We start from the raw sequence: 27,464 nt of genomic DNA on the forward strand, positions 1-27,464 counted from the left end.
TGGTGTCTGGGGTTTGTACCGATTTGGTGTCTGGGGTTTGTACCAATTTGGTATCTGGGATTTGTACCGATTTGGTATCTGGGGTTTGTACCGATTTGGTATCTGGGGTTTGTACAGATTTGGTATCTGGGGGTTACACCGATTTGGTATCTGGGGTTTGTACCTATTTGGTATCTGGGGGTGGTACAGATTTGGTATCTGGGGGTTACACCGATTTGGTATCTGGGGGTTACACCGATTTGGTATCTGGGGTTTGTACCTATTTGGTATCTGGGGGTTACACCGATTTGGTATCTGGGGGTTACACCGATTTTGGTATCTGGGGGTGATACAGATTTGGTATCTGGGGTTGATACAGATTTGGTATCTGGGGGTGATACAGATTTGGTATCTGGGGGTTGTTCAGATTTGGACACAGTTCTGCACTGAGAAGGGGGTGTAAGAAACTCTGTTTTTCTTGACCCTTTTTGACAAGAGCAAAGTCCCAATGGAGGTTTAAACTTATGACGAAAGATATAAGATGTGTCTCCAAATAGCTCCCCCCTCTGTGTCCCCTCCTCAGATGCTGCCTGACCCGCTGAGTGTCTCCAGCATTTTCTGCTTTTTGATTGGGATTTTCAGCATCTGAGCAGCTTCCGCACATACAGCGGGCAGGCTGCTGACAGCCCACGATCGAAGATAATCTTCAAAAGAACCAGAGGCTGTGTGAGGTTTCAGCTGATTAAAATCCAGAAATCCCACTACACGCACTTTCGGCTCACAGCCTTGGGCATTGACAACCTGTGCTTCATAGAATCATTGAAATTTACAGCACGGAAAGAGGCCATTTCAGCCCATCATGTCTGCTTGTGTTAGGCGGAACAGGCTCGAGGGCCTGAATGGCCTACTCCTGCTCCTAATATTACCTAAGCTTAAGGTAAATGGCCTGTGTCCTGAAAGAAATAGAGCGTGCATTCCATATCAGACAAACAGAAACTCAAAGTGGATTTCTTAGTAGCTTGGTTGGAATGATCTTGAGCATGGTGGCTTTCTCGGTGTATCAGAACCTGACTGATCAAAATAATGGTTAACGAAGAGCAGCTGCAGGAAAAGAATTTTGTTACACTGGCAAACCAAGAGAAAAAAATAAAGATTCAATTAGCCGCCAGCTGTCCAGAGGGTAGCTCAGTTTCTGACACTCTGGGCTAGTGCATACACTGAGTGCAGCTTTGATCCTTCTCTATCGCAGGCTGGAAGAGAAGCTCAGCTCAGTGGGAGAGTGACTTTAATGTATTTCCTGAAGGCTGTTTATCTTTGAGACTCCTCTTGGTTGGAAACAGCGCTTAGCATGTGGGGTGGGGAAACTAAAAGGGAGTGGAGAGTGTAATATATATCGCTCCACCTGGTGAACTACTGTGGCTTAGCAGCCATTGCTGTTTACAACAATAAAGAGGGAGTCACCCTGACAGGCTCCCTAAAGTTATCAGCCATCGTACTGAAAACATAACCGAGAGAAACTCTGAAGGTGATTAGTTTTTGATGGTGTCGAGATACAACATTTTGGTTCAAATCCTAGCACAATTAATGGGTCTTTCACGTCACACAGACTTTTGAGTGCAGGTGGGGTTGGTATCCCGCACTGGTCGGGGAGACTAGAACTAGGGGGCACAGCCTCAAAATACAGGGGGAGTCAATTTAAAACCGAGTTGAGAAGGAATTTCTTCTCCCAGAGGGTTGTGAATCTGTGGAATTCTCTGCCTAGGGAAGCAGTTGAGGCTAGCTCATTGAATATATTCAAGTCACAGATGGATAGATTTTTAACCAATAAGGGAATTAAGGGTTATGGGGAGCGGGCGGGTAAGTGGAGCTGAGTCCACGGCCAGATCAGCCATGACTTTGTTGAATGGCGGAGCAGGCTCGAGGGGCTAGATGGCCTACTCCTGTTCCTAATTCTTATGTTCTTATGTATGGGTCGAATATCCCTCTAACATCGCCCGCCTCAGGCCGTCTGCTGCTGTAGTCCCTCAGACTCCACTATTCCAATGCTCCCCTGGCTGGCCTCCATTGGATTATCACATTGCTGTTTGTGGGACCTTGCAGTGTTTCCTTCGTTACGGCAGTCACAGCGCTTTTTAAACAAAGTATATCATTGGCTGTAAAGTACTTTGGGACATCCTGAGGTCGTGACAGGTGCTATGTAAATACAAGTCTTTGTTTCTTTCAGACAGTAAGTTTCCAATATAAACTCTGTCTTTGGGGTAGAGGTTGTGATCCTTCCCCGCAGGCAGGGAGAGCAAGAGGAACATGAGAAATTGAAAGAAAGTTTTTTTTAATATATTGCTTCATCTCATCCCGAGTATATGCTTTCATAACGTATGAATTACAGTGGCTCAGTGAGCAGCACCCCCACCTCTGAGTCAGAAGGTTGTGGGTTCAAATCCCACTCCAAGGACTTGAGCAAATAATCTAGGCTTGACACTCCAGTGCAGTGCTGAGGGAGCACCGCACTGTCGGAGGTGCCATCTTTTGGATGAGACGTTAAACCGAGGCCCCGTCTGCTCTCTCGGGTGGATGCAAAAGATCCCATGGCACTATTTCGAAGAAGAACAGGGAAGTTATCCCCGGTGTCCTGGGCCAATATTTAACCCTCAATCAACATAATGACCAGATCATCTGTTTTGTTGTCACATTGCTGTTTGTGGGAGCTTGCTGTGCGCAAATTGGCTGCTGCGTTTCCCACATTACAACAGTGACTACACTCCAAAAGTACTTCATTGGCTGTAAAGCGCTTTGGGTGTGAAAGGCGCTATACAAATGCAAGTCTTTTTTTTTTAAGTGCAGCCACTCGAGCCAATTCTACCACAGCCCCAGTTAAGTGTGGCTAATGTACCGGAGACCAGGGATTGAAGCTGGGAACCTGGCAGATCCTTGCGGCACAGTCAGTGGTGTAGTTACTGACCAGATCATCAGAGGGGCCCCGGGGTCGGAGTTATTTATCATTCATGTAAAGATGTACAAATATTGCTGAAGCTGTGACGGTTTCCATGCATCCTGTAAGATTATATCTTGTTGTTTTCAGTAACTTTCCTTTCATGAAGAGACACAGACGCTCCAGCCCCAGCCCAGTGATCCTGCGGCAGCTCGAGCAGGAGGCGAAAGCAAGAGCGGCTGCCAGCAGCACCAAGGTGGTCGACATAACGCAGGTTATGAGCAAGTTAGAACTCGGGCATCAGCTAAAGCAGGAGCCTCCCAAACCAGAGGCGCAGTAAAGACCTCACCTCCACGGACCGCTCAACAAATCACCCAATTAACACAAATAGGGCATGTACCCAGTGCTCGAAGTGAGAGAGGATGGGACACATGTTGGCACCAGCGCCTGTACAAGCTGTAATATCACTTTATTGTGAGCATTTCTATTCTCTGCTGCCCCTTCCCTTCACTCTCCCTTCCTGCCCCTCCTCTCCAACCCCTCCCCTTCACTCTCCCTTCCTGCCCCTCCTCTCCAACCCCTCCCCTTCACTCTCCCTTCCTGCCCCTCCTCTCCAACCCCTCCCCTTCACTCTCCCTTCCTGCCCCTCCTCTCCAACCAATCCCCTCCTGCCCCCTCCCTCATGTTCTGTACCACACAGCACACAGTGGCCAAGGAAGGCTGAAGGTGGGCTTCATCCAGGCATGTGACGAGCCTTCTCTTTAAATGGTCACTGTTTGTTTGGGAAAAGATTGTTTGCTAAACCTTTATTTACCAATGGCGCGATGATGTAATTCATGTTGAAATGCACCATCGCTTCACTTGCACAGAACACCTTTGTGGCCAAATTCTTCTCTCCGTGACCCAGTACGAAAGGTGGGTTACATCCAGTCACCTAGAAATTCTTTCACACGTCCCACTAAGAGCAAACATGCTTAGGCAGCGGACATCTTTTATTTCGCACGTAAGGATTCTGATTGATCACCAGCTCATCGAAACGAGGCGTCTATTCATGCTATTGCCACCCAGCCGTAGTGCCACACTGGCCAGGGATTTCCTCAGAATAAATAGGCTTTCCGCCGCACTGGTGGTGAAGTTATGGAGGCAGAGAGGGATCAGTTCCAAGGAAATTCCTAGCCGTTGCCTTCATGAATGGAATCCAGTGTAATTATTGTACATTTACAAAACACCTCATCAAGTCTCTCTCAAACATCTCAAAGCGCATCAGTCACATTAAATCATTACATAGACAAGTGCAGCAACCATTTTGAGTTCAGCAATATCCGACAAACCGCAGTGGGGTTTTTTTGTTGAGGGAGGGATGTTGGCCAGGACACTGGAAGGACTCCTCATTGAGGATCCTTAACGTCTACCCAAACAGGGAGACATGGCCTTGGTTTAAAGTCTCATCTGAAGGTTTGGAGTAGCTCTTGAACCCCAACTCCTGAGCAAGGGCTGTAACAGCAGAGCCAAGCTGACACTGAAGAGCCGATTTTCCAAACGCGTGCTATCAACACAGAGTCTTGTCCGGTAGGAACTGGTGCTCTGCCCACAATTTTCTGTCTGATGTGCACTGCCAGTAAGCCTCTGTAAAATTAGCCTGAGTGTCATTCTGTTTGATAGTCACTCCTGCGAAGCACCTTGTGACATTTTTTTTTATTCGTTCATGGGATGTGGGCATCGCTGGCAAGGCCGGCATTTATTGCCCATCCCTAATTGCCCCTTGAGAAGTGGTGGTGAGCCGCCGCCTTGAACCGCTGCAGTCCGTGTGGTGAAGGTGCTCCCACAGTGCTGTTAGCGAGGGAGTTCCAGGATTTTGACCCAGCGATATATATCCAAGTCAGGATGTGTGACTTGTAGTTTTACTACACCAAAGTTGCTATATAAATGCAAGTTGTTGTTCTTAGTACAACTGCACCAGTTAAATGTTATTTAGAACAAGGCTACAAAATGTATGTCAGGAGGGGGTTGCCAAATAATCTTTTCACGCAAACAGTGGCCCATTATCCAACCGTTCATGGGCACAAGATTGGCTGATCCGTTCCATTTAATATTCTTCCCCATGAGCAGGCCGAAATGACCCCCAGCATCCTACACCCTCCCCCACAATCCTACTAGGGGGATCAAAGGGTATGGCGAGAAAGCAGGAATGGGGTACTGAAGTTGCATGTTCAGCCATGAACTCATTGAATGGCGGTGCAGGCTAGAAGGGCCGAATGGCCTACTCCTGCACCTATTTTCTATGTTTCTAATCCCTCTCCCCCACAATCCCACACAATCTCTTCCCCACAATCCCTCTCCCTCCCCCACAATCTCCCCCACAATCCCACTCACTTCCCCCCCCCCCCCCAACCATCTCAATTCTCCCCCCCCAACCATCTCACTTCCCCCATCCCCCCAACCATCTCCCTTCCCCCATCCCCCCCAACCATCTCACTTCCGCCCACCCCCCCAACCATCTCATTTCCCCCCCCCCCCCCCCCCAACCATCCCACTCCTCCCCCCAACTATCCCACCCCACCATCCCTTGTTCCACCTGGTTTTTAAGCTTCCCTTCGAGCACTGAGTATAATGTACCTATCTAAAACTGTACCAATAAGTGTCTATGCAAATCTAAATATTGGCTATTGAATACAGTAGCAAGTAATAACCAGTGTAAAAGCGGAGGCTGTTGTAGTTTGTTGATTAGATCTAATATTTCTTGTCTTCAGCTAATTACTTCCACTAGCTCCCGTGGTGACGGAAGGATCCTAAATTGGCTGGTGGAGGGATTCAGAGGCTGTTTCCTTACTAAACCCACACCCCTCGAGTGCACTGCTTGGCAGACCGACTGGACAGCAGCATTTTGTGTGCGCAGTGATCGCATGGTCCCTGTAGGTGTGGGTGAGCTGGAGGGTAATGTGTATCAGGGCCTAACTTGAGCGCTAGTGAGAAGAGGAATTCAAAACTAACTCGCACAAATAAAATAATACTTTATAGAAAAAATAATAATTATTGCACTTACATAGAACAAGTACTGTGATGACCGATAACTATGCAAGCACAGACTTGGGTTCATTATGCAGCCCTTCGCAAATGTGAAATGGTGTAAATGTTTATTAACTTTCCAGTGCTGCTGTCAGTATTAGCATCTGCTTTGTGAAAATTAGTTGCACAGAATGATCCAACTTGGCTTTGAGTTAATTTCCATTTATTTCTGTTGAAGTTTTGAATGTTTTGGTGTAAACAGTGATTTCTGATGCTGTGTTCAGGATGGTGACTGGGAGAAGTTACTGAGCCCAGTACAGCTATATGAGCGGGTTACAATTAGTAGATAAAGCCATTGTCACAGATTGCTGGCTAGCAACTACTAAGCCTGAAAGCTCTGGGGAGATGTTAATAATCTGAAACAGCACCGGTTACGCCAGACTTGTACTCCGATTTTTGCCCCGTGAAGGTGGAAATTCAGTACAAAAACCGAGCAGCCAAATCCTGCTCCAGTTCACAGGCTCCTTCTCCACTAAGGCTCACAGCAGGTTGCTCAGCGAGTGGTGGCGGGGTGGGTGCGATGCGATGCTGTCGGCTGCCATGATAAGCGCCAGGGCTGACAAGCCTTCACACTCCAGTGTGTACAGCGGGTTGCAATTATTACATATGCCAAGCCGTGTGGATTCTCTCTGAATCTTGGATAACCATTGTCTGTTTGTGTACAGCAGACTACACACTCCCGTGCTGCGAGTTTTAGACTCCCGCTGTATTCAGAGAGTGTGATCTGCCTGGACTGAGGTGGTAGGACTGCTTAAGGCATCAAAGTATAACAAAGGGTATCAATGACTATCTCGATAGTGACATTGTTTCAGATCCCTTGCCATGTCTGGCTCAGTAACTCCTCCAAACCCACATTGTTTAAACAAAATGATTCAATGCAAGCAACAGAAATAAACCAAAGGGATATTAAAGTTAATGACAGTGCTTTGTAGCTGCTGTTTTTAAAGAGCTATTGATGGTGAAACTTTTTAAATTTGTATTTAGGCAATAATTAGGATACACAGTTAAAATGTGACTGTACTAATAAGATATGACTTGAACCTACTGATTTCAATTACCTTGCAATTGTAAGTCATTGGCCCTGAAAGTTTAAATTCTTTATTAATATACAATTGATGGAGGAATGTGATTTGTCTCCTTTCTCCTGCACTATATTTGCTGGTCTTCTCACCCATGTCCGATCAATTTGGTTCTTGACCACATTCATTGCATAATTGAGATGGTATCTGGTACAATCAAATTACCGCCTGAAATATAACATGTGTTTTGTTTGTGGAAATCATTTATAAAATGTGTTTTTTTTTTGTTGTAAAAGATTTTTACATGTGTATTAAGTCAGTCCTATCAGGTGGTTAGTGTTATATTTAAACGAGCGATACCAGAGTCAAAATCCCTGAAAGGTCAGTGTTGGAATGCCAGCTCTCTGCCTGAACAACCTCTCTTTAAAATCTTAAAAAATGTATTTACACCGGCTCTTTAAAAATGAATAAGGAAATAGTTGGTTAACATTGTCAGACTCGCCATTTTGGAAGAATTTCCCTTCATGGATTCATTACAGCGGCCCACTGATTTATAAATACAATTTGTGAAGTTCCTAAATGGGCTGCTGCCTAAAGGTGCTAAGGATCAACATTTTTCACCTACAGGTTAAATCGTGTAATGTTGGTATGGGTGTCCAGAAATTTTCGCTCCAATATCTGGGTGGGAGTGCAGGGTCTGGGAAGAATTACATTGAGCTTTAGCATCTTGAGCATTTCCCTGTGGAGAGTCCCTGGCAGTGCAGATTGTACAGGGTCGATAGCAGAGAAAGGGCTTCCAGGTTCACTGGCCTCGCTCATCCTTCCCTTTTAAAAAGAGTCTCAGTTAGCCAGTGTATGGCTCCTTTAAAGCTTCTGTTCTCTGCCATTGTTTAGGTGGCCCTGTGGTCTTCCCATTGGATGTACTTGTACAGTCTTTCCTCTTTGCTTTGTTTGATTTCATGCAGTGCTGGTGGTGTCTCCATAGCGATCTGCTCTGAAGTAGCCATGCGTCATGGGTAGAAATTCTGCACACTTTACTGACTTCAGTTTACCATGACAACCAATAAAATGATTCACTGAAATAAATGAAAATCAAACTATAGGATGGTGTAGACAGGAGAGAACATGCACATAGGAATGAATTAGATATTAGAAAACACACAGGTAGTAGGAGGCTATATATAAGGTAACTCACAGGTAGCAGGGAGCTATATATCAGGTAATGCACAAGAGTCTGTTACAATGGAGTAATGTATTGGTTCAGTTGACAACCGCAGAAACATGCTCCAGGTGTATCGGTGTCATCTTAGCCTTGAGGTGTGTTACTGCTTTGAAATAGGTTTTTAATCTGTTATTATTTATAATGTATAGAGGACAAGAAATTGTATTCTAGTTTTAATGAGCTCTGCAGTTAAGACATGATGAGTTTAAAGGAGTTCGATCCCAACTTGCATTACGCGATTCAGCTGCAATGAGTGACATCCTGGGGTAGTAGATAAAATGAGAGTGTGACGGAGTGGGCCCACAATTGCCCAACACACCACTGAGTTCCTGGCCGCAGTTGCATCATGGTAGGGTGGGAGGAAGCAGAGACCACACTTTCAGAACGAATAGAGGGAGTTACCACCAAGACTCTCTCAATTCCCAGCTTCAAGCATTGACCAACACCTACAGCAAGGTTTCTCATAAGCTGCAGTTGGCATGGGTAAACCAAGGAGGGAACAAAGGGTTTGGACAAGTGCCAGCGAACCACATGATTCAAACTGCAGTGACAGTGAACCATGTGAGTTAAACAACAGTGCCATTGTACTCCATGCTTCAAGCTGTCATGATATTATCTTCTTTTTCACTCTTTGTTGCGATCCATTAACCAACATTAACCATCATTCCAAGGCTTAAAAGGAACCTTGTAACTGAAACCTCTTTTGTTAGCTGACCACGTGATTTTCTGGGAGAAACAACAAAAACAGAAAACAAACCCAGGCCAATTAGCAGGGGGAGAAATCTGGAAAATCCTTAGGTGATTGAAACTAGTCCAGGAGACCACTCTGACCCTAATTAATGTGCCTACCTTTTGTGCCCCAGCGAGAAACAGGCCCGGCTCTCACTTGAAGGAATTCAGTGAAGCAGCATTCCACACGTCTGCTATTCTCTGGGAAAAGAACCATCTCCTGACCTCTAACCTAGTTCTGGCCTGACATAACTTGAGATTATTATGTCATTAGTCTTGGGAGTGTGGCCATGATTGCAACACACTCGCACACACCATACATTTTCTGTACTTTAAACACTAAATTCCACAAACTGGAGCTCCTGTGAAAGTGTGAACAGTGGATTTTCAGAATGACTTGGCTGCAGATTCTATTTAATGTTCATTTAATGAAAAATAAAGTAGTGTCAATCATTGCACATCTGCTTTGTGTGTTTTTGTTGCATCTGTTTAATGTTTTCATCTTGTGCCGAGCTCTGGATTTGATGTTCTGTGTTGCATCGTGAAACTGCAAATATGTTTTCTCATTTTCATTGTGTCTATCACACAGCATTGTTCATCATCCTTCCTGTGCCCCCGATGTCACAATCATTGCTGAACTCCATCTGATGCCTCTGTTTGAATCTTTATTTGAGAGGGATAGAAAGTCTAAGGCATGCCCCTTTTACTCAAAGCACAGCCTTGACACTTCCCCACCCCTTTTGCACAGGACTATGTCCATGGTTATCTCCGCATTCAGCATTGCTTCATTTTGTGCTCAAATAAACATTGTTGTGACAAAGCCCCCACTCCAGACACACCTTGTTACTTGGCCTGAATAACATGGACAGCTCCACTCCCCACTTGCTGGCTTTTGGTGAGGCTGAAGTGTTCTGGGAACCACGGTAGGACCATCCTTACTCCCCCTGTCTCAGATATTTCAATGTTTTTCCACTTCACCAAATTCACTGTTGCTCTTTCTGCCTGATTTCTCCCCCATACCAAAGGCATATTTTGATCAACTTTTCTTCTTGCTTTCCATCGCCCCTTCCCTTTTCTTGGGTTTTCTACACCTGGGGCTCAAGTGGCAGTGCCAATCCAAGGGGATTTTCCTCTTTTGCATGGTGTCAAAAAATATAACATTTATCAATGGTGAAGGGAACAAAAGCTAAATTGTTGCTGGAAATAAAAAAACTTGCAATTTGCAACACATCAGTGATCAGCAACAACAACCCCAGGGTCAAACATCATACCGTTGTGCTGCTCAACCTGCCCTCAACCTCACAACTGCCCCTCAACCTCACTACTGCTGCTCAACCTTGTAAAGTCCTTACACAATACCACAAATCCACACGAGGCACAGTCTATGGACAAGGTCACTCCATGATCTGAACTTTATTCACAGGACCAAGAAGTGATGTCCTTGGTGGGACCTCCCTTTATATACCTGGGTGACCAGGTGAGGAGTGTCTCCCACAAGTTCACCCCCTGTGGTCAATGTGTGCATTTCTTGCGTATATACAGTATTGCAGTGTTGTTACATAAAGGTTACATACATGACATCACCTCCCCCTCAGCATCTTATTGGAATCATAGGTTAAGTCTCTCGGGTGGTCTGCGCTCTCTCGTGGAGCGCCGCAGTTGAGGCTCTGGTTGTTGAGCCTTGGTATGCGTGTCTGTCCCCTGTGGTGATTCCGGCCTGTCCGGGCTGACCGCAAGGACTGTGCATGCTGCTGAATGTTCTTGTTGCTCGTTCACTGGCGGTGGTGTGAATACCATCTCATGATCCTCCTCAGGTTCCTCAGTGTCCATGCTGAACCTTTTTTTTTTACTTGGTCCAGATGCTTGCGGCATATCTGCCCATTGTTAAGTTTAACCACGATGATCCTATTCCCCTCTTTGTCTATTACAGTACCCTCAAGCCATTTGGGCCCCAAAGCGTGATTGAGACCAAATACGGAGTCATCAATTTCTGTACATCTCCCCCTTGAATTTCGGTCATGGTACTCGTTTTGGGACTGGCGCTTGCCCTCAACAATGTCGGACAGGACTGGATGAATGAGGGACAGCTGAGTTTTGAGTGTTTGTTTCATGAGTAGCTCCGCGGGCAGGACCCCCGTGAGCGAGTGCGGTTGGGACCTATAGGCCAGCAGGAGGTGCGATAGGCGGCATTGAAGGGAGGGTCCTTGAATCCGAAGCATGCCTTGTTTTATGATTTGGACCGCACGTTCCGCCTGGCCATTGGCTCTGTTGGAGACATACTCTTGGGTCTATTGCTGCCTGGGGTGTGTCGAACTGCCCTTGCCTGCCTGCGGGGCTCTGTGTCGCATTTATGATATTGACTCCCTGATCCATCGCCACGTTGGAGGCAGAATTGCGCGCATATATTATTCTTGGTTTCCTCCTTCTCCGCCATAAAAGTCTGAGCCATCAATGTCGCCGCTTCCAAGGTCAAGTCCTTGGTCTCAATTAGCTTTCTGAAAATCCCAGCATGACCGATGCCCTCAATAAAGAAATCCCTTAGCATCTCCCCCTGCAGGCATCTGTGAACTTACAGAGGTTGGCCAAGCGCCGGAGGTCCGCAACGAAATCCGGTATGCTCTGTCCTTCCCGACATCGGTGTGTATAGAATCTGTGTCGGGCCATGTGTACACTGCTCGCCAGTTTGAGGTGCTCACCGATTAGTTTGCTGAGCTCTTCAAAGGTTTTGTCCGCCGGCTTCTCGGGTGTTAGCAGGTCTTTCATGAGCGTGTAAGTCTTCGGTCCACAACTGGTCAGCAGATGAGCCCTTCGCTTGTCGGCCGCTGCGTCTCCCAGCCAGTCCTTCGTGACACAACTCTGCTGGAGCCGCTCAATGAAATTGTCCCAGTCCTCACCAACACAGCACCGTTCATCTGTGCTGCCGGTGGCCATTCTCGTGGGTCGCTGATTCCCGTTTCTCGTCGCCAATGTAAAGTCCTTACACAATACCACAAATCCACACGAGGCACATTCTATGGACAAGGTCACTCCATGACCTGAACCTTTATTCACAGGACCAAGAAGTGATGCCCCTGCGTGGGACCTCCCTTTATATACCTGGATGACCAGGTGAGGAGTTTCTCCCACAAGTTCACCCTCTGTGGTCAAGGTGTGCATTTCTTACGTATTCTGCATTAGGATGGAGAATGAAACAGTTAATTCAGAGACCATGGTCCAGAACTTAAAGAAGGGTAACTTTGAAGCGTGAATTGGCTAGGATAGATTGGCGAATGATACTTAAGGGGTTGACTGTGGATGGGCAATGGCAGACATTTAGAGACCGTAGGGATGAATTACAACAATTGTACATTCCTGCCTGGCGTAAAAATAAAAAAGGGAAGGTGGCTCAACCGTGGTTATCTAGGGAAATCAGGGATAGTATTAAAGCCAAGGAAGTGGCATACAAATTGGCCAGAAATAGCAGCGAACCTGGGGACTGGGAGAAATTTAGAACTCAGCAGAGGAGGACAAAGGGTTTGATTAGGGCAGGGAAAATGGAGTACGAGAAGAAGCTTGCAGGGAACATTAAGGCGGATTGCAAAAGTTTCTATAGGTATGTAAAGAGAAAAAGGTTAGTAAAGACAAACGTAGGTCCCCTGCAGTCAGAATCAGGGGAAGTCATAACGGGGAACAAAGAAATGGCAGACCAATTGAACAAGTACTTTGGTTCGGTATTCACTAAGGAGGACACAAATAACCTTCCGGATATAAAAGGGGTCAGAGGATCTAGTAAGGAGGAGGAACTGAGGGAAATCTTTATTAGTCGGGAAATTGTGTTGGGGAAATTGATGGGATTGAAGGCCGATAAATCCCCAGGGCCTGATGGACTGCATCTCAGAGTACTTAAGGAGGTGGCCTTGGAAATAGCGGATGCATTGACAGTCATTTTCCAACATTCCATTGACTCTGGATCATAGAAACATAGAAACAAACAAAATAGGTGCAGGAGCAGGCCATTCAGCCCTTCTAGCCTGCACCGCCATTCAATGAGTTCATGGCTGAACATGAAACTTCAGTACCCCCTTCCTGCTTTCTCGCCATAACCCTTGATCCCCCGAGTAGTAAGGACTTCATCTAACTCCCTTTTGAATATATTTAGTGAATTGGCCTCAACTACTTTCTGTGGTAGAGAATTCCACAGGTTCACCACTCTCTGGGTGAAGAAGTTTCTCCTCATCTCGGTCCTAAATGGCTTACCCCTTATCCTCAGACTGTGACCCCTGGTTCTGGACTTCCCCAACATTGGGAACATTCTTTCTGCATCTAACCTGTCTAAACCCGTCAGAATTTTAAACGTTTCTATGAGGTCCCCTCTCATTCTTCTGAACTCCAGTGAATACAAGCCCAGTTGATCCAATCTTTCTTGATAGGTCAGTCCAGCCATCCCGGGAATCAGTCTGGTGAACCTTCGCTGCACTCCCTCAATAGCAAGAATGTCCTTCCTCAAGTTAGGAGACCAAAACTGTACACAATACTCCAGGTGTGGCCTCACCAAGGCCCTGTACAACTGTAGCAACACCTCCCTGCCCCTGTATTCAAATCCCCTCGCTATGAAGGCCAACATGCCATTTGCTTTCTTAACCGCCTGCTGTACCTGCATGCTAACCTTCAATGACTGATGTACCATGACACCCAGGTCTCGTTGCACCTTCCCTTTTCCTAATCTGTCACCATTCAGATAATAGTCTGTCTCTCTGTTTTTACCACCAAAGTGGATAACCTCACATTTATCCACATTATACTTCATCTGCCATGCATTTGCCCACTCACCTAACCTATCCAAGTCACTCTGCAGCCTAATAGCATCCTCCTCGCAGCTCACACTGCCACCCAACTTAGTATCATCCGCAAATTTGGAGATACTGCATTTAATCCCCTCGTCTAAATCATTAATGTACAATGTAAACAGCTGGGGCCCCAGCACAGAACCTTGCGGCACTCCACTAGTCACTGCCTGCCATTCTGAAAAGTACCCGTTTACTCCTACTCTTTGCTTCCTGTCTGACAACCAGTTCTCAATCCACGTCAGCACACTACCCCCAATCCCATGTGCTTTAACTTTGCACATTAATCTCTTGTGTGGGACCTTGTCGAAAGCCTTCTGAAAGTCCAAATATACCACATCAACTGGTTCTCCTTTGTCCACTTTACTGGAAATCCTCAAAAAAATTTTCCAGAAGATTTGTCAAGCATGATTTCCCTTTCACAAATCCATGCTGACTTGGACCTATCATGTCACCATTTTCCAGATGCACTGCTATGACATCCTTAATAATTGATTCCATCATTTTACCCACTACTGAGGTCAGGATCAGTTCCTATTGAGTGGAGGGTAGCCAATGTAACCCCACTTTTTAAAAAAGGAGGGAGAGAAAACAGGGAATTATAGACCGGTCAGCCTGACCTCAGTAGTGGGTAAAATGATGGAATCAATTATTAAGGATGTCATAGCAGCGCATTTGGAAAATGATGACATGATAGGTCCAAGTCAGCATGGATTTGTGAAAGGGAAATCATGCTTGACAAATCTTCTGGAATTTTTTGAGGATGTTTCCAGTAAAGTGGACAAAGGAGAACCAGTTGATGTGGTATATTTGGACTTTCAGAAGGCTTTCGACAAGGTCCCACACAAGAGATTAATGTGCAAAGTTAAAGCATATGGGATTGGGGGTAGTGTGCTGACGTGGATTGAGAACTGGTTGTCAGACAGGAAGCAAAGAGTAGGAGTAAATGGGTACTTTTCAGAACGGCAGGCAGTGACTAGTAGGGTGCCGCAAGGTTCTGTGCTGGGGCCCCAGCTGTTTATATTGTACATTAATGATTTAGACGAGGGGATTAAATGTAGTATCTCCAAATTTGCGGATGACACTAAGTTGGGTGGCAGTGTGAGCTGCGAGGAGGATGCTATGAGGCTGCAGAGTGACTTGGATAGGTTAGGTGAGGTGGGCAAATGCATGGCAGATGAAGTATAATGTGGATAAATGTGAGGTTATCCACTTTGGTGGTAAAAACAGAGAGACAGACTATTATCTGAATGGTGACAGATTAGGAAAAGGGAAGGTGCAACGAGACCTGGGTGTCATGGTACATCAGTCACTGAAGGTTGGCATGCAGGTACAGCAGGCGGTTAAGAAAGCAAATGGCATGTTGGCCTTCATAGCGAGGGGATTTGAGTACAGGGGCAGGGATGTGTTGCTACAGTTGTACAGGGCCTTGGTGAGGCCACACCTGGAGTATTGTGTACAGTTTTGGTCTCCTAACTTGAGGAAGGACATTCTTGCTATTGAGGGAGTGCAGCGAAGATTCACCAGACTGATTCCCGGGGTGGTGGGACTGACCTATCAAGAAAGACTGGATCAACTGGGCTTGTATTCACTGGAGTTCAGAAGAATGAGAGGGGACCTCATAGAAACGTTTAAAATTCTGATGGGTTTAGACAGGTTAGATGCAGGAAGAATGTTCCCAATGTTGGGGAAGTCCAGAACCAGGGGTCACAGTCTAAGGATAAGGGCTAAGCCATTTAGGACCGAGATGAGGAGAAACTTCTTCACCCAGAGAGAGGTGAACCTGTGGAATTCTCTACCACAGAAAGTAGTTGAGGCCAATTCACTAAATATATTCAAAAAGGAGTTAGATGAAGTTCTTACTACTCGGGGGATCAAGGGGTATGGCGAGAAAGCAGGAATGGGGTACTGAAGTTTCATGTTCAGCCATGAACTCATTGAATGGCGGTGCAGGCTAGAAGGGCTGAATGGCCTACTCCTGCACCTATTTTCTATGTTTCTATGTTTCTATATACAGTATTGCAGTGTTGGTTACATAAAGGTTACATACATGACAAACCTCACTACTGCCCCTCAACCTCACTACTGACCTTCAACCTCACTACTGCCCCTCAACCTCACTACTGCCCCTCAACCTCACTACTGCCCCTCAGCCTCACTACTGCCCCTCAGCCTCACTACTGCCCCTCAACCTCACTACTGCCCCTCAACCTCACTACTGCCACTCAAGCTCACTACTGCCCCTCAACCTCACTACTGCCCCTCAAGCTCACTACTGCCACTCAAGCTCACTACTGCCCCTCAACCTCACTACTGCCACTCAAGCTCACTACTGCCCCTCAGCCTCACTACTGCTCCTCAACCTCACTACTGCCCCTCAACCTCACTACTGCCACTCAAGCTCACTACTGCCCCTCAACCTCACTACTGCCCCTCAACCTCACTACTGCCACTCAAGCTCACTACTGCCCCTCAACCTCACTACTGCCCCTCAATCCCACTACTGCCCCTCAACCTCATTACTGCCCCTCAACCTCATTACTGCTACTCAACCTCACTACTGCCCCTCAAGCTCACTATTGTCCCTCAACCTCACTACTGCTACTCAACCTCACTACTGCCGCTCAAGCTCACTACTGCCACTCAAGCTCACTATTGTCCCTCAACCTCACTACTGCTACTCAACCTCACTACTGCCCCATAACCTCACTATTGTCCCTCAACCTTACTACTGCCCCTCAACCTCACTACTGCCCCTCAACCTCACTACTGCCACTCAACCTCACTACTGCCCCTCAATCTCACTACTGCCCCTCAACCTCACTACTGCCCCTCAACCTCATTACTGCTACTCAACCTCACTACTGCCCCTCAAGCTCACTATTGTCCCTCAACCTCACTACTGCTACTCAACCTCACTACTGCCCCTCAACCTCACTACTGCCACTCAAGCTCACTACTGCCCCTCAGCCTCACTACTGCTCCTCAACCTCACTACTGCCCCTCAACCTCACTACTGCCACTCAAGCTCACTACTGCCCCTCAACCTCACTACTGCCCCTCAACCTCACTACTGCCACTCAAGCTCACTACTGCCCCTCAACCTCACTACTGCCCCTCAACCTCACTACTGCCCCTCAACCTCACTACTGCCCCTCAATCCCACTACTGCCCCTCAACCTCATTACTGCCCCTCAACCTCATTACTGCTACTCAACCTCACTACTGCCCCTCAAGCTCACTATTGTCCCTCAACCTCACTACTGCTACTCAACCTCACTACTGCCGCTCAAGCTCACTACTGCCACTCAAGCTCACTATTGTCCCTCAACCTCACTACTGCTACTCAACCTCACTACTGCCCCATAACCTCACTATTGTCCCTCAACCTTACTACTGCCCCTCAACCTCACTACTGCCCCTCAACCTCACTACTGCCACTCAACCTCACTACTGCCCCTCAATCTCACTACTGCCCCTCAACCTCACTACTGCCCCTCAACCTCATTACTGCTACTCAACCTCACTACTGCCCCTCAAGCTCACTATTGTCCCTCAACCTCACTACTGCCCCTCAACCTCACTACTGCCCCTCAATCTCACTACTGCCCCTCAACCTCATTACTGCCCCTCAACCTCATTACTGCTACTCAACCTCACTACTGCCCCTCAACCTCACTACTGCTCAGCTCTAACCATGCAGTGCTTAAAAAATGAAACCATTTAAAATAAAAGCAAATTAGTTGCTTATCATAAACATTACACATTGCAAACACCTGGGTGTCTATTAACAATTCAGTCTTGGGATTCATAAACCTTTCCCATACTCTAGGTTCACTCTGATGCTTATGATATAAGAGTTCCCAATTGAGCAAAATGCCTAGCCTACTGCTTGCCACTGATCTCTCTGGGACAACACAAAAACAAGTCATGCTGACTCATATCTGCACTGATCTTAACAAGCATTTTGGGGTTACAGGAAGTACTCACCGATTCTCACATTATTATAGAAAGAACTATCCATTTATACAGCACCTTATCATGCCACTCAGAATCATCCCAAACATAAGACATAGAAGCACGATTAGTCCATTCGGCCCCTCGAGCCTGCTCCGCCATTCAATAAGATTATGGCTGATCTGATCATGGACTCAGCTCCACTTCCCCGCCCGCTCCCTATAATCCTTTACTCCCTTATCATTCAAAAATCTGTCTATCTCCGCCTTAAATATATTCAATGACCCAGCCTCCACAGCTCTCTGGGGCAGAGAATTCCAAAGATTTACAACCCTCTGAGAGAAGAAATTCCTCCACATCTCAGTTTTAAATGGGCGGTCCCCTTATTCTGAGACTATATTCCCTAGTTTTAGTTTCCCCTATGAGTGGAAATATCCTCTCTGCATCCACCTTGTTGAGCCCCCTCGTTATCTTATATGTTTCGATAAGATCACCTCTCATTCTTCTGAAATCCAATGAGTATAGGCCCAATCTACTCAACCTATCTTCATAAGTCAACCCCCTCATCTCCAGAATCAACCTAGTGAACCTTCTCTGAACAGCTTCCAATGCAAGTATATCCTTTCTTAAATACAGAGACCAAAACTGCAAGCAGTACTCCAGGTGTGGCCTCACCAATACCCTATACAGTTGTAGCAGGACTTCTCTGCTTTTATACTCTATCCCCCTTGCAATAAAGGCCAACATTCCATTTGCCTTCCTGATTACTTGCTATACCTGCATACTAACTACTTGTGTTTTATGCACAAGGACCCCCAGGTCCATCTGTACTGCAACACTTTGCAATTTTTCTCCACTTAAATTTAAATTTGCTTCTCCATTTTTACTGCCAAAGGACTTCACATGAAATTAATCACCTCAAAATGCAGTCACTGTTGTTAGAAACATAGAAACATAGAAAATATGTGCAGGAGTAGGCCATTCGGCCCTTCTAGCCTGCACCGCCATTCAATGAGTTCATGGCTGAACATGAAACTTCAGTACCCCATTCCTGCTTTCTCATCATACCCCTTGATCCCCTTAGTAGTAAGGACTACATCTAACTCCTTTTTGAATATATTTAGTGAATTGGCCTCAACAACTTTCTGTGGTAGAGAATTCCACAGGTTCACCACTCTCTGGGTGAAGAAGTTCCTCCTCATCTCGGTCTTAAATGGCTTAGCCCTTATCCTTAGACTGTGACCCCTGGTTCTGGACTTCCCCAACATTGGGAACATTCTTCCTGCATCTAACCTGTCTAAACCCATCAGAATTTTAAACGTTTCTATGAGGTCCCCTCTCATTCTTCTGAACTCCAGTGAATACAAGCCCAGTTGATCCAGTCTTTCTTGATAGGTCAGTCCCGCCATCCCGGGAATCAGTCTGGTGAACCTTCGCTGCACTCCCTCAATAGCAAGAATGTCCTTCCTTAGATTAGGAGACCAAAACTGTACACAATACTCCAGGTGTGGCCTCACCAATGCCCTGTACAACTGTAGCAACACCTCCCTGCCCCTGTACTCAAATCCCCTCGCTATGAAGGCCAACATGCCATTTGCTTTCTTAACCGCCTGCTGTACCCGCATGCCAACCTTCAATGACTGATGTACCATGACACCCAGGTCTCGTTGCACCTCCTCTTTTCCTAATCAATTTTTATTTTTCTCCATGCCTATGTCAAGACCATTGATGAGCTCAAACAATGAATGAATGACAAGGTGTTAGCCCAATGGCAGGTGCACTCCAAGCAATGGAAAGGGGAGGGGAGGGGAGGGGGGGGTGGTGGGTATCATGTTCTCCCTTCAATTATAGTGGACAATTATATTATTTAAAATGTTGCCGTTCAAATCTTTGGAGGTGTACGCTGTGACCGACCCACCATGTGGGCCCCATTTCTGCCATGGAAGTGGCCAGTGTGCCTGCTTTAACTGGGCTTATCAACACTAAGGATACATTGAAGACCCTTTGGCCATGGTTGCAGGAACTCTCAATGTAAGAAGTCGTTACCCCCCATTCCCTTAAGATAGTGTCCTTATTTGGGCAGACAGAGACTATAGATCTATGGATCTGTGTCAACATCAAAAAATAACTCCATAAATGTAAAACAATTCAAAAATACTTTACTGCTATTAATTACCCTAATTTACCCTATTAATTGATCAAAATGTCATTAAGGTCACAGCGTAGACCTCCAAAGATTTAAAAGGCAACATTTTAAATAATATAATTGTCCACTATAATTGAAGGGAGAACATGATACCCACCACCCCCTCCTCCCTCCCCTTTCCATTGCTTGGAGTGTACCTGCCATTGGGCTAACACCTTGTCATTCAATAAGGGGATCACTTTTGTCATTTGGGATGGTTTGAGAATAGATTTAGTTCCACCAAAATTACCACCTCAAGTATGAATTCCTATCACAGAGCCAAATCTTCAGTAACTAAGGGATAGAATTTTCAAATCACATATTGACAATAATGAGGCTAAGGAGCTTCAACTTAATGACATTAAGTGGGAGGGGTTTATGAGCTTGATTTCCTTTTATCTATCAATTTTCTTCCCATCTCTCCTGAAGATGTTAACTCCTTGCTGGGATACAGTTTCCCAGCCGCCGTCTGGTACTTTGCCCATTCATGTGTGAGCCTCAATAGCAGGTTGTCTAACCATGGAGGCATCACAGGCAAGCTACATCTGGCATTTTCTCGATATTCACACATAAACCTGAAAATTCGGCATTTGTCGGTGGTTCTTTACTGGGGACCAACAGAACCCATGGAGAAATGGAGCAAGCGGCTGTATTGGCCATTTACACCGGTTCTCTTGGGTTCCACTGATCACCTGCTGAAGTTACGGCAGGAGATTGGGAAAGCACCGTGGAAATTTATGGACATGCATTTCAAACAGGAGCTGTGGTTAGTAATTCCCCTCTAACCTAGGGGCGCTGAAACTAATTGTAGCCTCCATTATCATTGCCCTGGCTCAGATCAGCTAATAGCACAGGCAGGAGATCAACCCTGGGACCTTTCTGGTCTGACAGTTGAGCTCACCTTACTAAGCTAATGGGAATGAGATAACAACTTGCATTGCTATGGCTCTTTATCAAATCTCTCAGATACCTCCACATGACATTGTGCATTTACTGCAGCAACTAAGGTCCCACAAACAGCAGTGGGATGAATGATTCTGGTGGTGGTGTTTGAGGGTGGAATAGAACCCCCTTCTCTTTAAATAGTATCCTGCTAGAGCATGGTTCATAATACAGAAATGTTTAATGGTAACTACTTAGTAGCAGCATCCACGTAATGGGAATGCTTTCCTCTTAAGGCTGACAATTGGCGCAACGATTGCCTTGAATCCTGGCAGAGAAGGATAATAATTGTCAGTTGCTGGAGCGCTGAGTCAGTGCGTTTGAGACTGATATTTGCTTTCCTGTTGCATTAATCAATAGATTATCGGGCATTAAGGGAATCAAGGGATATGGGGATAGGGCAGGAAAGTGGAGCTCATGTAAGTTCTGCCATGATCTTATTGAATGGCGGTGCAGGATTGAAGGCCATATGGCCTCACCTTACTGAGCTATTGGGAACTTGCATTGCTCCGGCTCTTTATCAAATCTCTCAGATACATCCACATGACATTGTGCATTTACTACAGCAGCCATCTTGCACACAAGCAGCAGTGGAATGAATGATTCTGGTGGTGTTCTTATGTTCTAAACATTTTTTCTTTTTTTTATAGATATGTAGGTTTACTGCACCTGTTCCCCACCTGACAGTGTACACAGGCTTATGTATCCCACCTTGTTCTCCAAGCCCATCCTTATCCAATCCTGCCAACGGTGACCTGCCCTTCTACTCCCCCAGATACATTCCGCCATCAAACAGTGCCATCTGCCCCTCACCGATCAGCGTAGCCATAGACAGCACCCCAGGACTGGAAAGAAAATGGGAGCAAAATAATTCTGTTTCTAATCAATTTTCCTCAGTTGCTGAAAGGACAGAGTTGTCTATTGGGTCCGAATCGAGCACCTGCAACCAGGTACCAGCACCCACGGAAACCAAACCTTCTCAGAAATCCAAAATGGCTCTGTCCTTCAGCAAATTTTTGAAACGGGGATGTACAAATTCGCCAGTCTTCGCAACTTTGTCTCCCAAGTGCATCTCGTTGAAAAGTGGAAAGATTCAACCCTTAAATGGTGAAGAGAAACAGCAACAGCAAAAGCCAAGAAGAGTGTCCAAGTAAGCAATCGCTTCTCTTTTCTATCACTGCTTTTTAGATTTATTTTAGACGTCAGTTAATAAGTTAATACCTTGAAGAGTTTTTGGAACAACAGTAGGCCAGTTAGTCCCTCGAGCCTGTTCCGCCATTCAATTAGATCATGGCTGATCTGTACGTCAAACCTATTTACTTGTCTTTGCTCCATATCCCTCGATACCCTTACCGAGCAAAAATCTATGGCTCGGAGTCTTGAAAGCTTCCGTTGAACCAGTATCCACAACCTTACTGGGGGTGAGAGTTCCAGATTTCTACTACCCTTTCTGTGAAGAGCACATCTGCATTTAAAACAAGTCAAGGTGTTCCAGATGGATAAATGCAATGCATGATGGGATATCAAGCCACGCAAACCAGTTCAGAATGATGTCAGCACAATCTCTGGTACATCCTGTGGTAACAGATCCGGGGGGTGGGCGGGGAGGTCAGTGGTAGGGGCATTACAATTGGCACTGATGTTTCTGGACTAAGAAGGAGTGAAATTGGACAGGTGTGGGCTGAGCTGTGATAGCCCAATGTTGATACCCTACCAAGACTCACTGACCTGACTCAAATATGAAGAATGGTGGCTTGGCTCAGGTACCGGAGAGCGTTGGTGCTCATGGAACTGTATCCCAGCATGAGTCAGCACTTTAAGAAAAGAAAAGGACAAAAAGAGAAATTGAGGGAAATAATCAAACAATGAAGAAACCTAGCACAATTTTGGGTCAAAAAATAATTCGAGATTTTTAACTGCACATTATCTTTGATTTCTGTTCCCTTAGTTTTTTCCAAATCAAAGTAGACATCTCATCTGAGTGCAGAATTTACCCCATAGACTCCGAGGATGAGGATGAAGATTGTCACCGCACCGACAGGGACTCTGCGAAGGAGGTCATTTGTCCTTGGGAGAATGTGGCAGAGAAAAGTAAAGCAGGATGATGGGAGTTCAGTTTAAGGCCTATCGACTTTGAGATACCCAAGAACTTGAGCTACCTTAATTCCAGTATTATGAAACCAGCTCTTCTGGTATGCTGGCACATACTGTTAAAGACACACCCAACTTTGTGAAATCATTTTATTTGTCACATTCTCCATTTTCTTCTTTGTTTAATGATTATTAATCTTCAGTTTTATTCCTCTTGATCAATTTTTGCTCCCTCATTTAGGTCATCCAGCTTACCATGACATTGCTTTTTGCTGGTAAGAACTATGAGTAACTAAGGTCATTGTAATGAAATAAAACAGTTGACGTGCAGAAGTGAGCTTTAAAAAAATAGAACTGGGATTCTTCAACTGCACCATTTGCCCATAATTCTTTCCAGGAAAAATATGCCATAATACCATGGAAGGTCTAACTAAGTGAACTGACAGAATCAGAACCAGCAGAGGGAGGTTTATTGTAATTGCACAGTTGGGTATGTAATGCAATAAAAAAAATGGTTTAAATTCTTAGTTTATTTTCCATTTTATACATCAGAGTAGAGAATGTATACACGTGTTGGTAATGATAGTCCTGAACCCCTACTGTTTGAGAACCTTTCCTATTAGAACTGTAAATGGAACTATCAGATTATAATGATTTTGGTTCTAGCTAACACAGAAGTATTTGTAATTTTTTTGTATAAAGATGCAAAACATCAATTATGATCTTGGTGGCTTCAAATCGTATATTGTATACATTTCTACTTTTATATGGAATCATATGTATAAAGTATTCTTAGCAGTGACACAATACTGTATGTTAACTAGTCAGTACACTCAATAGCCCAAATGTCTTTCAGATGTTGTAATAGATGTAATAATTGTGTAATCCTTCATGGGATAGCAAAAGAAAAGTCGTGCAAAGCTCCCCTGCTGGCTTTAGTGGTAAAGGCATCGTCTAGCATGATATTGAGCCATCTGGTATGGTAGCATTACTAGACTAGTAATCCCGAGGCCTGGACAAATGATCTGGAGATGTGAGTTCAAATCCCCACCATGGCAGCTGGGGAATTTAAATTCAGTGAGTTAAATAAATCTGGAATAAAACGCTAGTATCAGTACTGTTAACTGTGAAACTACTGGATTGTCGTAAAAACCCATCTGGTTCACTAATGTCCTTTAGGGAGAGGAAACCTGCTGTCCTTTCCTGGTCTGGCCGATATGTGACTCCAGACCCACAGCAATGTGGTTGACTCTTAACTGCCCTGTGAAATGGTGGCTCACCACCACCTTCTCAAGGGCAATTAGGGATGGGCAATAAATGCTGGCCTTGCCAGTGATATCCTCATCCAATGAATGAATAAAAGAAAAACCCAGAGGAGGAGATCCCAGCTTTAATTTCCATTCTCTACTGAGTTAGTTGAACAGTGGCTGTCATAGAATTGGTATCTGTCCCCCTGGTCTTGGTAATGGAAAAGCCAACCAGCTGTTCTGACTCTGGATTGATATCCAGTGACCTCTGCTGGAAAGTGCATTTGTGGCAACATGATTAGACCTAGCTGTGATGCCTTTTAGAGTCAAATAGCCTGATGATAATGTCCAGGCACACGCATAAAGAATGGCCTCTTAGGCGAGGTAATGCAGGGTTGCCAGCATGTCTAGAACCATAACCAAGCGGGAGTCAGCGGTTTTGGGGGAGGAAGGAAAATTGGAGAAAAGAATACCTCAGGAAGTCTTGTGTGTATTCTATATAGCCAAGAATATTAAGGCACGTGTTTGAAGACTATTGCAAAATCTCTGGGTTCAGGAGTTATTGTTAAACCATTTGACTTTTGCTTTCAATTGTATTACATCCTTATAACCTACACTGATCATTACTCTTTCTTGCTAATCAACTGTTGAGTATTGGTGAATGTGCATTGTAACATGCTATTAATCCATCAATGTCATGACACACCAACAACAGTGGGGAACATGGTTGGCAAAAATAAGAATCTTAATATAGTAACAACCCCACCTGTGAAGTCCACCAATTACATTATACAATGATGTGATATTGATACCGTGGGTATTATTAGCAGTCATAAAACCACTCCAGATGTTTAGGAAATCATCTGAATACACTGACGAGATTACTGATTTGTAATCACACCTAGGTATCCATTATTATCTGGGAGATGCTTCTCAACATCGGTTGTCCCAGATATCACGAACCAGTTATAGAATGTAAACTATACTCTTCCTTTCCAATGATCTTTTCTGATGCTGTAACTCTGTTGTACAAGTGCCTAAACAGAAACAGCTGGTTCGTTGTAATTTTATAATCTTTTAGTTTGTTAATCCAATGAGATTGTAGGCTGTACAGACCCAGTTGCTGCTAATTGTTGGTGCTGGTGATTTATTTTGGTGTTAAATTAAAAAGTGCAATTTCAAGTGTTTGTCATCTATTATTTGCGCTCTCAATGTGGGTTAAATATTCTGCCTCATCCACCTCCTTAAGAAAGCCCCAAGTAGCTGTTGAAAAGTCCTATTATATTGTATACCTAGACTTCCAGAAGGCCTTTTATAAAAGTTTCATGCGAAAGGATGCCTTCCAAGCTCAAGGCAGTGAGTATCTGAGGTAAAACTTGGAGGTTAATAAGGAATTGGATGAACGAGAGAAAGCAAGCAAGTGCTTTTTAGGAAAAGTAATGTCAGATTGGGAGGTAGACTGAGTGGAGTGTGCCAGGGATTAGTGTTTCTGAACTGTATCAATGACATGAATTCAGAAATGCAACGCAAATTGGTTAGACGCACAGATGACACACAGCTGGTGGAGACACTGAGAAACATAGAAACATAGAAAATAGGTGCAGGAGTAGGCCATTCGGCCCTTCGAGCCTGCACCACCATTCAATACCATCATGGCTGATGCAACTTCAGTACCCCATTCCTGCTTGCTCTCCATACCCCTTGATCCCTCTGATGAAAGGGCTAAGGAATTACAGAAGAACTGAGACATTATTTATAAGTGGTCTGAATTATAGCAGATGATTTTCAATACAGATCGGTATAAGGGTCAAGGCCTCCACCCTCCCAAGTGCCGCCCCAAATTGCCGCCGATGGCCGGCGAGGTACCAGATGGTACTTTCGGCGGGGTTTTCATCACCGAGGGCCCTTGAAGGTCAGTGGGTGGCAAATTCACGACGTACACCGCCAATCTGGGCGGCAGCAGGTGGGAGGTCTCATTCTCGGCGGCAGAGGGGCTTGCCGCCCAAGTACCGCCGTGGATCGAGTCGTGCCCATGGAGGGTCGAAGACCTAAAAATAAAAATCACCACCAACAAAGAAAGAAACATCTGGGGACCTTCAGGGGACCTCACCCAGGTATGTACTTGCAAAGGAATAATTTTAAAACATTCCACTTACCTTTTTTACAGGATCTCGACACTTACCAGTGAAGACAGAGCAGCCTCCATGCAGCGACCCACCACAGCGAACCGACTCCAGCAGACTCCCGCCCGCACCAATCTGGCATCTCAATATGTGCAGCGGCCATCCACTGACGTCGGCGGGTGCTTCCCGGCGGCTCTCCCAAGAATGGCCAGCACAGTCTTGTCCATCAGGGCGATGTTATGCAGGTGCGCTGTCCCCCGCTGGTTAGGTCCTGCTAGTGCCAGTTGTAAGCCACCTTTTCCTGCAAGAGAAAGGGAAGTGTGTCAGTGAGTGTGGTGCAATGTGTTTGGATGATATGCCTGCCATGGTTGAATAGCTGCAGTGTGTGCAAGCTGTGAGATGTAGATGTGAGGCTTGCAGCAGTGGTAAGTGTGAGGCTGAGCCGAAGCTATGAATGTGAGGTATGTGTCATGTTTGGTAGAGATGGTTGATAGATGAGTGATGGTGGTGTGGTGTGATATGTCCTTACTATACAGTGTAAATGCACACCAGGCCCATACTTGAGAGAAGGTCACTCTGTGACCAGTTACCTTTATTACCAATACCTCAAGTGATGAAGGTGGGTGGAGCTTCCTCTTTTATACCTGAAAGTCCAGGTTAGGAGTGTCTCCCACAAGTTCGCCCCTTGTGGTCAATGTTCTCAAGGTGTACAACTTAGGTCAGCTTATACATGGGTTACAATGATAGTTGAATACATGACATGGTGCATTGAGCAGTGTGTGAGGCTAGTGGTACAGATGGGATATGCCATTTGAAGATGAATTCACTGACCTTAACTACTCATGTGCGGTCATTAAACTTCTTCCTGCACTGTGTCCATGTCCTCAGGGGTAAACTGTTGGTATTGGGAGGGGAGAGACTGATGGCTGATGTCCCAGTTTCCATTGTAGCACAAGCAGAAGCCAACCAATGTTTGAAGGCTGCAGTGGAAGCTCAGACTGCTCTCATGCAGGCTCAGCTTGCTGCCACACAAGCTCAGACTGCTGGCTATCATGGCTACGTTTATCAGCGGTGGAAAGGGGACTTGCAGTGTGTCACAGCAGGCCAGCAATCTGTCCTCCAACAGATGGCTAGAAATGCTGAGGCGCCGCC

At 45.5% G+C, this 27,464-nt stretch overlaps 1 protein-coding gene and 1 long non-coding RNA gene across 3 annotated transcripts in view; one reads left to right on the plus strand and one right to left on the minus strand.

The window, feature by feature from the left end:
* rgs9b (regulator of G protein signaling 9b) overlaps nucleotides 1–23,182 on the plus strand; it is a 104,533-nt gene extending 81,351 nt beyond the window's left edge. The window contains exons 17-19 of the mRNA XM_070857855.1: nucleotides 3,059–3,182; nucleotides 21,502–22,001; nucleotides 22,800–23,182. Of these exons, the coding sequence (XP_070713956.1) occupies nucleotides 3,059–3,182; nucleotides 21,502–22,001; nucleotides 22,800–22,956 (781 nt within the window). The 3' untranslated portion in view covers nucleotides 22,957–23,182. The remainder of the gene's footprint in view (nucleotides 1–3,058; nucleotides 3,183–21,501; nucleotides 22,002–22,799) is intronic.
* On the minus strand, nucleotides 7,863–27,340 carry LOC139226818 (uncharacterized). Of its 2 annotated transcripts, none has more exons than XR_011587319.1 (4): nucleotides 27,144–27,340; nucleotides 26,372–26,613; nucleotides 22,580–22,665; nucleotides 7,863–8,069 (listed from the first exon to the last, which is right to left on the minus strand). It is a non-coding gene; the product is annotated as an uncharacterized lncRNA (long non-coding RNA). The 2 variants fall into 2 exon arrangements; XR_011587318.1 differs by lacking the exon at nucleotides 7,863–8,069 and adding an exon at nucleotides 11,750–12,112.
* Between the last annotated feature and the right edge of the window lie 124 nt (nucleotides 27,341–27,464).

This window comes from Pristiophorus japonicus, chromosome 16 (assembly GCF_044704955.1).
Source record: "Pristiophorus japonicus isolate sPriJap1 chromosome 16, sPriJap1.hap1, whole genome shotgun sequence".
NCBI lineage: Eukaryota > Metazoa > Chordata > Chondrichthyes > Pristiophoridae > Pristiophorus > Pristiophorus japonicus.